We start from the raw sequence: 13,794 nt of genomic DNA, 5'->3' as shown, positions 1-13,794 counted from the left end.
CTCAGGGTGCCAAAGTTAGCATCCCCGAGAGTGATCATCAACTTCACGTTCAAATTGCCAGCTCGCTGCAACAAAATGCAGCTGAAAACATCGCCTTTTCATGCCATTGCATTAATCCGCCAGCAGCCGTCGTCCGCTGTGTTTTATATCCCGTCATCAAGCAATCAAAGTTGCGTACAATAGCTCCAATTTTATGCTCGTCATTTCAATGCTTCCCACACGCATTGTGGCTTCTCGTTGAAGAACCGCTCCGCCTCCTACTTCAAACTTAATTACTTCAAGCTGGCTTACATTTTGTGGCTTTGTGGACAGCAAGTCTTTAGATGCGAGGCCTGATCCTATGCCAACCAGAACTATGTGGTTCTGCACAGCTCACTCTGGCTAAAGCAAATATTTCCGCCAAGATGTTGCGCTTTCTCTTGCTGCTCGTATTATCGGCTTGGGGGCTCAAGCATAACGCAGTGGCAGCTGTGGATATTACTTATGACCATCGAGGTGTGCTTTTCGATGGAAAACCCAGGCTTCTTTTATCCGGTTCAATCCACTATCCGAGAAGCACTCCCGAGGTTAGTTTTTTATGTCATGCTGACCGAACTATCCTTTGATAAATCGATAAAAATTTTACGTGCTCGGCGAAGATGCAGATCTGTAGCAGACCTGCGTATACTTAGATTATCATTGCGATTGCAGATGTGGCCGGATCTTATTGCAAAAGCAAAAGAAGGTGGATTGAACGTCATCCAAACTTATGTTTTTTGGAACGCACACGAACCAGAACGGGGCACTGTAAGGTTTCGCGTCTTCTAAATCATACTTTCCAATGGCAATATATGTGGAGTGATTCCCTAATTCAAAGCCGAAAGTTCCTTGCCATAATCCGTTATTGCACTTCGCCATTGGATCGAGAAATATGCAATGTATTCTGAGTGCCTTCAGTCTCGACGTTATAACGTTGAGGTTGTCTTGCAGTACGATTTTGAAGGTAGATTGGACCTCGTGAAGTTTTTAAAGTTGGTGAACGAATCAGGACTTTTTGTGAACCTCCGCATAGGTCCATTTATTGCTGCGGAATGGAACTTCGGGTATGTCCTTTGATAGTGTAGTCTCCCTGATTGTGCTCAGTATTGCTTTCGACCCATCATGTAAAATCCGTCCCTAATCCGAAGTCATTTAATGCTCCGTTAAGCACCCATTGTTCAACGAGACGATTTTTTCAGGGGCTTACCAGTATGGCTGTATCTTCAGCCTGGTGTGGTGGTGCGAACAAACAACACCCTATTCATGGTATACCCTTCTATATCAATTTGTAACAAAATCGCATCAAAAACTTACACGATTTCTATCAGTTCCGCATATTGTGTAACAAAAGATGGGTCTTTCCGATTCCGATTCTGGCAGGAGGCAATGCAAAACTTCACGACGAAGATAGTGCAAATGATGAAAGATGAGAATCTTTTCGCATGGCAAGGAGGGCCGATCATCATGGCGCAGGTATGTGATGTGTGTAGCGAATGATTTTCTGGATGAACTGGGAATTAATTAGAGCGAGGATGGAGTAACAAAAATCTTGCGGTGAATTATGATTCAGATTGAGAATGAATTCGAAGCTCATCTCAAGGGAACGGGAGCATATGCATATGCAATGTGGGCAGCCGAGATGGCAGTGGGACTGAATACTGGAGTACCTTGGATCATGTGCAAACAGCCGGATGCTCCTGACCCTGTGGTAATTACCTCTCTAATCATATTCAATTTGGTTTATATGCCACAAAAGACCATATGGTGAGCTCATGGTGAGACACCAATCATATTGGTTTATATGCCGGTGAGACACTAAGGGCACTAAGGGCCAAGTAAATCTAAAATGTGAACTTTGATGTTTTACTATTTGCTAGATCAACACGTACAATGGAGTTGCTACCCCCGACAATTTTGAGCCCAATGCTCCATATAAACCCAAAATGTGGACAGAAGCTTATCCAGGCTGGTCTCTCTCTCTCTCTCTCCCTCTCTCTCTCTCTCTCTCTCTCTCACACACACACACACACCCACACACACCCACCTTCTCTACTTTCCTCTAATGCTCCTCCTTCCCCTCTCCTTCCCCTGGTCAATTTCTTCTCAATCAAGGAAAAACTTAAGGACCCCTCCTTACAAACTTTAGGTGAAATAAAACATTTCCTTAAGCCCATTTCAAAAACCCATAAAATGACTCAATATGTGTAAGCGAATATGTGCGCATGCATAAATGCATATGTAGGTGTAAGTAGATTAGACCTCTTATTATTGATATAGGCTATCATATTTGTATTTTTGTGTGTAAGTAGTCACATGTGTTTGAATGCTTTTAGTTCACATAAATTGTAGCTTAATGTTTATGGGTTCATATAGACTCTTGGAACTGATACGTATGCTTGGGGGGCTACTTAATAATATATGCGACTATCACACCCATTTAAAAGAAGGGGTATTTTAATTCAACCTTTGAAAAAAATTAAATAGGAAATTACAATAATAGAGGGGGGGTTTTAAATCTAGTTTTAGAAAAAAAACGGTTAGGTCATAACTGTATAGGGGTTGTTTTATTGAGAGGAATATTTTGGTTAAGGGCTTTCTTAAAGACTCTTTGAATGCATGTGATACATAGGGTTTCGTATTAGTAGTGTATAACCCCCGAGTTCCAGTGCTAACTTTAAAAGCAGTTTTGCATGCCCACAATGACAAATCTAGCTTCGTATGCCAATTCTTTCTGTTCTCCGACATTGTCAACTTCATGACTTGCTTCATAGTTTTGTTGTTGCTTTCCACCTAGCCATTTACCTATGGGTGATACGGCATGGACCTTTTGTGAATAACCATATGCACCTCCATGAGTTCCTTGATAGTTTTGTTGAGAAAATGTCCTCCCTGATCAGTATCCAACTCAATCAAGCATCGAAAATGGGTGATGATATTGAAATGTACATGAATTTTACCGTACTTGGAGTGAAATTATCTTGTAATGCCTACGCCTCGGCCCACTTGGTACAGTAATTCATAGCCATCACTACATACTTGTTTCCTGTGTACCAGGCTACTGGTTTGAATGAACCAATAAAATCCAAACCACATTGGATTCATCGACATCCTATTAGCATTCTTCGGTTGGCCATCTCGTTGGCAATACCAACAATGTTTGGCAATTCATGTGCATCCTCGATCACTGTCTACCATCAGAATCCGGCTTGAAAAATCTGCTTTGTAGGAATCTCTCTTGAGAAATAACCACTGAATGCACCCTAATGGGACCCTAATGGGCCTCTATCATATGGCAAAGTCTACTCATGATCTAGTACACAACATCGTACCACTTGGTCAATACCACATCGGCAGAGCAATCTTGACAATGACTAGAAATGGCTTACTCTTCAAAGCAATTCTCTTTCTTTGATTGATAGGCATGCCTTTCAAAAACACTCCATTCATAAGGAACTATATCATCCCGTCGTACCAATACATGCCATACATTGGTTCTATCTTGAACAAAGTTGCATCCGACAGATCATCAGCCTTCATCCCCCTTCCATGGGAATCTCATATTGCTCCAGCTGACTTAAATAATCTACTCTACCAAATGCTAGATTCTTGGTGTATGGATTATGGTATACTCGAATTCTTGCAAAAACAGTATCCATCTAGTCAACTTGACCATCATGGATATGCCATATTCACCCAAAGAGCAATGCTTGGTGATTCCATCTAGTCAACTTGACCGTCATGGATATGCCATATTCACCCAAAGAGCAATGCTTGGTGATCCACATGATAGAAAATTTTCTTCCCTAACAAATAATGGTGGAACTTACCCAAAGAATAGATCATGCTGAGACATTCTCTTTCTTTAACAGAATAATTCTTTTTTGCACTAGTCAATGTGTGATTGGCATAGTACACAGGTTGATACCAACCTTTTTATCTTTTTTGCATTAACATTGCTCCAATGACTATATCCGAAGCATCCACAAACACATGGAAATCAAAAGTCCAATCCATGGTTGCAACACCAGAGACACCACACACATCTTTTTGACTAGCCTGAATGCTCTTTCTTGCTCTGGCCCCTAAACAAATGGAACATCCTTCCTTGTCAACCAGGTGAGTGGCTAGTAGATGTATGATAGATACCACAAAAAATGGTTGAGCCATTTGAATTGACCCACAATATATTACAACTTCTTGATATTCTAGGGAACCTTGGCATTTTGCACATCTTTGACTTTTCCAGGATCAATGACCATTCCTTCTTCTAAAATGATATTCCCACATACTACCCCCCATTTTGTAGAAAATGCACATTTTCCCGAATCGACTCTTATCAAAATTTTCACCTCCAAGACCATCCACAATAGTTGGTCCATCGTAATCTATACTTATGCTTTCTTCAAAGTTAAAAATGGTTGTGTTGGAAAATTCTATTTAGTCGAGCTCAAGCAGTAGGAGGGGTTTGTAAAATTATTCTGGTTGACTTCGCACCAGATTTGGTATCCTTCCCAAGGATACCTGTTGAACTGATTGCCATGCTTCGTGGGTTTCACCCTAAATCTTTTGATGCTCCTTCAATACGCATGTGTACTTCCTCTTGGTCCTTCCATCTCAGACGCTTATCTTTCTGAGGTGATGCTTCCCTACTACTGAAACACTAATCGGGCCTTCTGATCTTGCAAGTGCTAAAATGTCGACCTTGGTTGTTTCTTGGCACTGTATCTCTTTCTCATTGCAAGATCAGAAATCACATTGTTGCAACTCATATAGATCTGTAGTTGGGTGATTATGACACACCGATGTATCCGCAAATTCCTCAATCAGCACGGCATTCACTTGTGGCAGTTGCTACTCTTGAGTAGGAGGTCTCATGGATAGCATATAGTCTCTAATCCTCATTCTTCTTGATGCGTGCACCATAGTGCACAATGTAGCCCTAGTCGGTGTCCATTTTCTTGACAAGAATTTTAGTTTTTGTTGACTCCATTATTCTAGTCCCAAGTGTTTCGCTCTCATTTCATTGTTGGTTCCAATTGCCTCTCTTGTTCGAGTTGTTCCTTTGTTGGTTTGAGTTGTTTCTTTGTTGAATTTGGGCCACATTTGTTCTGCAACCTGATCGATCACCACTTGGTTTCCTCCTGTTGCTAGAGTACAAGGTGCTTGATGTGCCAAATTCTTTCTTGCATTTTGATTGTACCAATAGAATTCTGTTGGGTAGTTTTTGTGGCAAATCCAGCTTTAGTAATTGACTTGGATATGCCCATGCTTTTTGAATTTTCTTCGAGGAATTTCTCCATCTCACTGAGATCCCCTTCTTCGATCTTTTGGAATCCCTCTTGGTTGACTTGCGCTTCCACTATTGTTTCATCTTTTTGGATTTGTTGTTGTCTTGTCCTCGTCCAAATCAGTATCGGATGTGTCACAATCTAATTCCTCATCCATATCAGATTTCTCCTCTCATTCTTCCATATCAGAGTCAGATTCACTATCTGAATTATATATGTCTTTTCTAGATCATCTTCTTGGCGACCCACATCTTCATTCTGCTCTTTTAGTGGCATCAATTAATTCATTGAATCCATTTGTGCCTTGAATCTCTAGTCCACTCATGGCACTACGGCTCTCAAGCTAGAGACCCTTGTAAAAATACTTAGCAAGTGTCTCGGTTGCCGATTTTACCACCGGATCCAACCGAGCATTAAGATTATGGAATTCTTGAGCGTAAACTTCCACAAGTAACTTCTTCTATCTGAGTTCCCTTAATTTTTTTCAAATGTCGTTTGGTGTTTTTCCTTTATGAAGTTGATGTAAAATGATGTTCGTACGGTGTGGTAATCATGGAAATGACCAACACCAAATGGTTTGAACCAACTCATGGCATTACCAGATAATGTACTTGCAAAATGTTTGCACCTTTTTCGCATCACCTAATATCATTTGAAATCCGCTCGCTTGCCACTACATTTCAAACTACGCACACGGTTATCCATGTCATCTTTTTTGTACCCCTTGAACTCCGGAACTTACACCTCAAACTAGCTACGTTGGAGTTCATTGGAGGTGGGTTGGGTTGTGGAGGTGGATTGGGTGGTGGGTTTTGAGGTGGTGGATTTGGTGATTAAGGATTCTATGGTTGAGGATTCTTCCCTTGAGGATTCATTTTGAAACTGTCGTTTTTAAAAACTCATAAAATTGTATTGGAGCCACAATTCTTGGGCTGTTGTGTCTGCCGCTGTACTGTCTAGCTTCATGAGATTCTTCTGTTGGTTCTTCGGGTATAGTTTCCAATGCCTTCGCCTACAGTTGCACGATCTTGTTCCTAGTCTTCAAATCTTAGGGGTGGATTTATTTGTCCATCTCCTCCTATCTGAAGTGGGTTGTATTGTAGTCGTTGATCACCATTATACCAAAGCCATAGTTTTGATTAATCCAACAAAGTTTAGATCATGGCGTAATTGACCCCCAGGGCTAGCCGTATCTTTGTCATTTCGAGCCATCATTTGGGCTCGTTCCTCCACTAGTTTTATCCTCCACTAATATTGTCTCCTCCGCTCTTGGTCTGACATCTGCTATAGGTTTTGGGGTTTTGCATGTCTCCAATCATGTTGGAGCCGAAGGCATAATCTGGTAAGCAAGGAGATGAAACCTTAATCATTTGTACTGCCTGACATATGTAGACTCTTGGTTCACACTTTCCACCAACAAACATTTTAGAGGTCTTCTTCATGCAGGCCGGATCCAAAATGGTGGTATAACTGTATTCTTCCAGATCCTATTAAGACTCCGCCACTACTGGCTCGATCCTGTATTTTGAATGGTCAGAATGTAATCATTAGTAACTTCAACCATGGGTATCATGAGACAAACAAAAAACATATCACCATTCATCCATGGCAAGGAATTTCTTTTAAAACGCATGTAATCCATTGATTATGTTAGATTCAAACAAGGCATCATGACCAATTTACCAAAAGTAAATCCTCCTAACCAATCCTTACAAAATCTTTTACCACTGAGAGAGAGAGAGAGAGAGAGAGGGGGGGGGGGGGTATAGGAACTGCTCAGTCATCATGGTAATATCTAGTAATGATATATCCTATAATCTCATCCTTTCAAGACCATTTTGAAGCCTTTCATGTGGGGTCCCTAACATCTATTAATTCATAGATCGAATATTAGGTCAGTACACAATACTATAATCACTTTATGCCAAAAAGTCTATTAAAAAATGAAAATCAATCGCTAGCTTTCTCAAACTCTTAATAATATTCATCAAATCAAGAAGACTTCTCCTCCTCAAAGGATACATGCATACTTTTCAAGTTCATTTTAGACATCAAAATCTTAAAGAAACTCTTCTTCCATATAAAATTGTTGTCTATTGGCTTGAATATTCTTCAAGAAGTGACCAACTGACATCTCATATTGATACATGATCTTTACCCCCTCCTTACCCAAGCTATTCTAAAAAGTTAAACTACTAAATTAACCAAAAGATTGCTCTACAATCATGTTGAGTAAGCTACCCAACTCATGATATCCACCAAATTTCCACCACAGTTAATTCTAAGGGTTCTTAATATGCTAAAATAACAATATATTCTCCAGTGCTTCTCGGTATTATCTCCTACCAGCTAGATTTTATTTAACTAAAGGTTTCTTGAGTTACACAATTCTTACTATGTAGAATGAGATCTTGGGCTCATCTTGCACCTTGCGGGACTCAACCATAGGGCCCAGAAGCCCATAAAGTTCATGGGTAAGGTACATGGCCTAGCCATAGCCCAATAGGCATTCACATCCCATACCGCTAATGCCCCTCCCCATCATCCCAATATAAATGAGCAAGAAGGGTAACAAGAAGAGAGCAATAAAGTGCAAAACTTGTGTGAGATCACAAATGGCAAAGCAGATCTACATTAGGCTCAAAGAGAGAGAGAGAGAGAGAGAGAGAGAGAGATTTTGAAAGTGTTAACTTAGAGAAAAAATCAAGGATTTATTTAATTACTTAACACATTTAGAATCACACTCAATGACCTCCAAGTTTTGAAGAAGCACTCCCCTACCAAGGCAATGCTAACAAAGCTCACCTTTTCTAGAGGAGTGGGATTTGTTGAACTTATTTCTAGTGTATTCATTTTCACCCAATACATTATTCTTTCTTGTTTTGACAAGACAACTTGTGTCCAAAGCATGGTATGCTCAAATTATAATTATTTCTTATCTTGACAAGAGAGTTTGTATCCAAAGCATGGTATGCTCACATACCTAGCTCTTGCTCACATAGAATTCAATAATATCCATATTAATGTTCCATGAGTTAAAATTAAATGAGATCATCATTTAAACACACAACAAAAGTTCACAGTAGAAAAGTTTCAATTTATCACAAACCCCCTCCCCTCCCTCCCAAAAATGATTTTCCAGGTCACACCTACACCCTACCTCTCTCTCTCTCTCTCTCTCTCTCTCTCTCTCTCTCTTCTCTCTTAACCCCCCCCTAAATATGCAAATACACATGCCACAAATCAAAAGCTCAATAAATGCACATCACAAATCACAATCTAAACACAATTTGCACAAACACACATGTAGAGACATAAGAACAAGACATAAGCGATGTAGAAACATATTAGCAGGAAAGGAACAAATGGGAAAAAAGTAGCAAAGGAGGGAAAGAAGAAGAGAAGCACACATACTTGGCACGGTCATTTCATGCACATATGAACGTGTACACATTAGTATGCCTCTCATCATCGCTCCTTCACACATGAAGGTGGGTGGTATATGTGCATGCATGTGTAGGGGAGACATCATATGTGTACAACCTGAAGGATGTAGGGATGGGGGGCTGTTGGTGCATATGCACACATCGGCACAAAGATTGGAATGTATGTTTGGCATGCCAATATCATTTGATTGTTTGATGCATTTAAAGCTATTACTTGGAAATCAATTGTTTTCTTTTTTTAAATTTATCATCCATACTATGATATCCGATAAAGGACACAAATTTTGATGTAGAGCATGCAATCACATTTGTATGTAATTTTTCATCTTGACATAAACGATTCTTGTAACATTTTCAGGTTCCAAACATATGGAAGTTCAGGTCCACATACATCGGAAAAGTTGACTGCATTTGAAGTTGCCCGCTTCTTTCAAACAAACGGCACCTTCCTTAACTACTATATGGTATGTTGCTTTAAAAGCACTTAAAGCCATGCAGAGGGGAGCGAAAAGGGGTGAAAATGTGTGTTAATAGCTGTTAAAAATCCTTGTAGGTTTGAAGAATAAAAATAACTATTAAAACCTGGAAGATAATTCTGATAAATAGTAACAAGGATTCGCTTGGCTATGGACGGGTTCTGTCCCAACACAAGCATAGGAAAATATTGACGAAATACTAGAGTCTAGAACATGAGATCCTTGTCCTTAAATTTTATTATAGGAAAAGCTAAAATTTGCAATAGCTTGCATTAACACCATGTCAGTGTTTTTTCTGGCTTGTCTGATGCAACTTAACGTGAAACACATTCCTTATGTTTGGCTACACCTAAAACATTTTTCTGGCTTGTCTGATGCCATTTAACGTGAAACCTTTTTTTAATGTTTGGCTATACCTAAAGCATTTGATAACATCTCTTGTGAAGTATCATGGAGGAACCAATTTCGGCCGCACTGCAGGTGGACCGTTTATCACCACTACCTATGATTATGATGCCCCCCTTGATGAGTATGGTAAACTCTTTTATTGCTTATTTCAACTCTTAGTAAGGCAGTGAAGCTACATAACGTCGTCTCATTAGAAAAGACAATGATCGTAGTAAATGTTTCTAAAAGGACAATGATCTTCTTTGCCAGGACTTCTACACCAGCCAAAGTGGGGTCATTTGAAAGAACTGCACCACATCTTGCAATTATGTGAACCGGCATTAATGACTGGAACAGCACCAGACCAAATATCCTGGGGTCCTAAACAAGATGTATAGCAAGGGCTTTCTCTCTACCACATGATTTTATAATGAAACTACGAGAAAATACAGCTAGAAATTTGATAATATATAAAATGAGACTGTGTTGAGACCTCTTGAAAAAAAGAGGATATCGTGTACACAACAAATGGGAGCATGCATGGGCTTGCTGAAAGTAGATACCCCTCTTATATGTGTAAATCAGTATTAGATGCATTCCCTTCATGCATGGCCAAACCAAAGGTACAGTTACCAGCTACCTTTATTCAGCAAGGATCGTTGGGACAAATTTCCATCAAAAAGCTAGAAATTTGATAATATATAAAATGAGACTGTGTTGAGACCTCTTGAAAAAAAGAGGATATCGTGTACACAACAAATGGGAGCATGCATGGGCTTGCTGAAAGTAGATACCCCTCTTATATGTGTAAATCAGTATTAGATGCATTCCCTTCATGCATGGCCAAACCAAAGGTACAGTTACCAGCTACCTTTATTCAGCAAGGATCGTTGGGACAAATTTCCATCAAAAAGCTTAGCAACATCTGCCTTGCGCCAACAAAGATAAACAGAGGTCACCCAATTTGCTGTCTTCTCCTTCATACAGAATGTATCTTTCCACCACTCTATAGGTGATATGTACCAAATTTATAAAATTTTTGGTGAAGCAATAATCACAACATTGGAAAAATACTCACTTCTTAGCACATGCTACACGTAACCAGATTATAATTGCAGGCAGTGACACTAGCAATGATTTCCAACAGATGCACAAGTTTAGAGCTAGACACCAGATAGATTTGACTCTGCACAAAGACAGATATACCTGAAGCACACATCCCCAGTGCATGCCAATCTATGAAACTTATATATCAAGGCCAGGAACCCAGCTAGCAAGTCACGCATGCTTTGTCTGTTTCATTGTCAGTCTAAACAAGGATCTCTGCATGAGAGCACACCAAATAGCAGGAATATTATTTTGTTGCATTTAACTAGAAGACCCATTTGCCCACAAAAATTTTAATTTCAGATGGTTAAAAGGTATGATTTTATTCATTTCTTTAATTGCAACACATAATTTCATGCTCTTTTGTTGCAAACCTTTTTTCCCTTTGTCAGAAACCATGCATTGCATCTATTGGTTATAGTGAATTGGAGGTGAGATTTATGAAAAGAAGAGACTAACTATGATCATGTCTGCTACGTTAAACAGGTAGTCATATTTGCAAATGGCACAGAAAACTGTGCTGCGTTTCTCTCAAATACGGATAAAGACTCCAATGCAACAATACAGTTCAATGGATACATGTATGACTTACCTGCTTCGTCTGTTACTATCCTTCCAGACTGTAAAAATGCTGCTTTCAATTCTGCCAAGGTACAGTTTTTCAACGTTTCTGCTTTATTTAGATGGCCTGATGGCTCATTTGTTTTGAGAAATTATCTAATTTAAAGACGAACAAAAAGTACTACTGAGCTGCATGTGTCTAATATATCTTAAACATTGCATCTTGTATCAATGTTCATCTATGGCTGTGTAAATTCACAATCAGGTCCGTGCCCAGACAAGTTTGATGCAAATGCTGCCAACAAACTTAACGAGTATTAACAGCCAAGCTTCAAGCACAGTCTCAACAAATACATGGGAATGGTACTATGAACCAATTGGAGCCTGGGGAGAAACTATTGTAACCAAAGAATATTGCTTAGAGCAGCTCAGGACCACAAGTGATACAACTGATTACCTCTGGTATCTAACCAGGTACATGCTTCCTCATCAAGGTAACATCTATATCTTGTTAAGATTGTTTAATGCAATGTGCAACCAGAACATCCAGTATTCTTATTTCTGAAATTATACAACCCATACACACCTTGATATTAAACAAGTCAAAAAGAAAAACACAATACGATCCAGATGTTAATCATTCCAAATGCTATAAATGTTAGGTGAATGACAACCTGACTAGATTAATGAAAAAATGCTTGTCTCCTCATCTTCTATCCAGCAAGATCCAGTTCAAGGTCCCTAAGGCACCTCAGAGGGGGGTTACACACTTTTTTTTGCTTTTTTGGGGGGGTACGAAGCAGTATTCATTAGGAAACATATACATTCATAGCTGTCTCAAAATGAGACAGCTACTAGTCAGAACTAAAAACAGTAGTAAAAGACTTCTAAGTTCTAACTGGGCCAAAGGACACACACACATCCATGGGTTTTGGATTGTTCTCTCCAAAAGTAGAGCCCTTTTGGAGGGGCTGCAGCTTTAAGGGTGAGGTGATGCTCTGAAATTGCCCATGTTGTTCCAGGATTCTCTTTATAAGGACCCTTCCCACCTACAGTTAGGTTATGTTAGTGTGCTTAACATGGTCAATTCCGTAAGTTAAAAATAACCTTAACAAGGGAATTACATTCACCTTGGTACCCGATATGTTGTGCACTAAGTGGCCTTGACTAAAATTTTTGGGGGATCTTTCATACAGAATGATTTATTTCATCAATACAAAGTCTGTTCTTTGAAGTTGAGGTCACAATTGATTCTCCTTTTCAAGGCCTTCAAATGATTATGCATGCTGTATAGTTCTGAGTTGATCTTGATCATACAAATTTATTAATAAGAAACGTTTCTTAAAGTGGCAGTCCCACTGCTCACCCTTAACCATTCAATTTCTACATTCCAACTTCTTTCTTTTCACATAAGACTTAAGTACCTCTTTCGGGGGGTTAAATTTACAAGCACTTTTAGCAAGCCGTTAAGAGGTTTAAGTTAACTACATTCTCTAAATGTCAATGGGAATGCACACTTATGTGAAAACTCCATTAATACCCTTAATGAGTGCTCCCTAACTGGTAGTGGGAATAGGCCCTAATAAAGAAATTATTTTCACCCCCAAAAAAAAGCACTCACATCTCCTTGGAAGATTGTTGTGCAACCTTCCTCATTCCTATTACTGAAATGCCTGCAACCATGATGAGAACAGCAATTCTCAAGGATATTAACCAATCTAAAGCTAAGGACTTACAACAAAGACAAAGAACAAGAAAGCAATGGACATATGTATGTTTGAGACTGTATGAACAGAATCACTCTTTTCTCTCTCTCAAGGATGCTAATTCGCACTGAAGTCTCAATATCATATTTGATCTTGGAGTAAAAATGGGTTTTCTTACAGCACATGTGTTAAAACCATCAAAGAGAACCGTGTCCCAAACCTTTTATTTTGAAAGGATGCAATAGAACAAATAAGCTATGCATCCTTTTGAATTGTGGAATGTGGCTTGATGTAACTGCCTACAAAAAATGCATTGAGATAGACTAACATATAACTCCAATTTAGTACATATTCGTGAACCTGATAACGCCGGAGTAGCCAAAATACAGTTGAGTTAGGGGTCTAATAACTCTGTTGAATCAAAAGACCTGATTATCATATACAAGAGATTCGTCCTGTTGTAGGCCTGCTGTGCTTATTACAGCTTCAAGATTAAATTAAACTTCATAATATTTGATAAGGTCGGTGTACAAAAGTATTAAAAGTTGATATGCTATTCTTTCTCGGTTGTGACATACATTAGAAGCGGCCCAAAGTCACTCACATCCATGATCAGTACTCGCGCTTTCAGGGTCAGTTGGGGAGTTTCCTTTGGGTTGTTATGGTTGGTTAGGCCTTATTGTATGAAGCTGTAGGAGCCAAATCGATTATCTATTCCTCGAAGAAGTGCCCTATTATTGGTCTCTCTCACTACGTCAACAATATATCTCCAGTATCCAATTATGGCAGAAATCAGTCCTACTTC

At 39.3% G+C, this 13,794-nt stretch overlaps 1 protein-coding gene across 1 annotated transcript in view; it reads left to right on the top strand.

Annotated features, from left to right (window-relative positions):
- Positions 1-404: 404 nt before the first annotated feature.
- LOC147891258 (beta-galactosidase 2-like) overlaps positions 405-13,794 on the top strand; it is a 55,761-nt gene continuing 42,371 nt past the window's right edge. The window contains exons 1-12 of the mRNA XM_087389189.1: positions 405-566; positions 691-786; positions 970-1,082; positions 1,218-1,284; positions 1,399-1,491; positions 1,589-1,726; positions 1,896-1,987; positions 9,111-9,216; positions 9,675-9,762; positions 9,886-10,007; positions 11,209-11,373; positions 11,549-11,757. Of these exons, the coding sequence (XP_087245315.1) occupies positions 405-566; positions 691-786; positions 970-1,082; positions 1,218-1,284; positions 1,399-1,491; positions 1,589-1,726; positions 1,896-1,987; positions 9,111-9,216; positions 9,675-9,762; positions 9,886-10,007; positions 11,209-11,373; positions 11,549-11,757 (1,451 nt within the window). The remainder of the gene's footprint in view (positions 567-690; positions 787-969; positions 1,083-1,217; positions 1,285-1,398; positions 1,492-1,588; positions 1,727-1,895; positions 1,988-9,110; positions 9,217-9,674; positions 9,763-9,885; positions 10,008-11,208; positions 11,374-11,548; positions 11,758-13,794) is intronic.

The sequence above is a fragment of the Dipteris shenzhenensis genome, chromosome 18 (genome assembly GCF_047967505.1).
Source record: "Dipteris shenzhenensis isolate YYH24624 ecotype China chromosome 18, Dip_SZ_1.0, whole genome shotgun sequence".
In the NCBI taxonomy this organism is placed as follows: domain Eukaryota; kingdom Viridiplantae; phylum Streptophyta; class Polypodiopsida; order Gleicheniales; family Dipteridaceae; genus Dipteris; species Dipteris shenzhenensis.
Note: the sequence above shows the minus strand (reverse complement) of the source record. Positions and strands in the feature narration are given on the sequence as shown.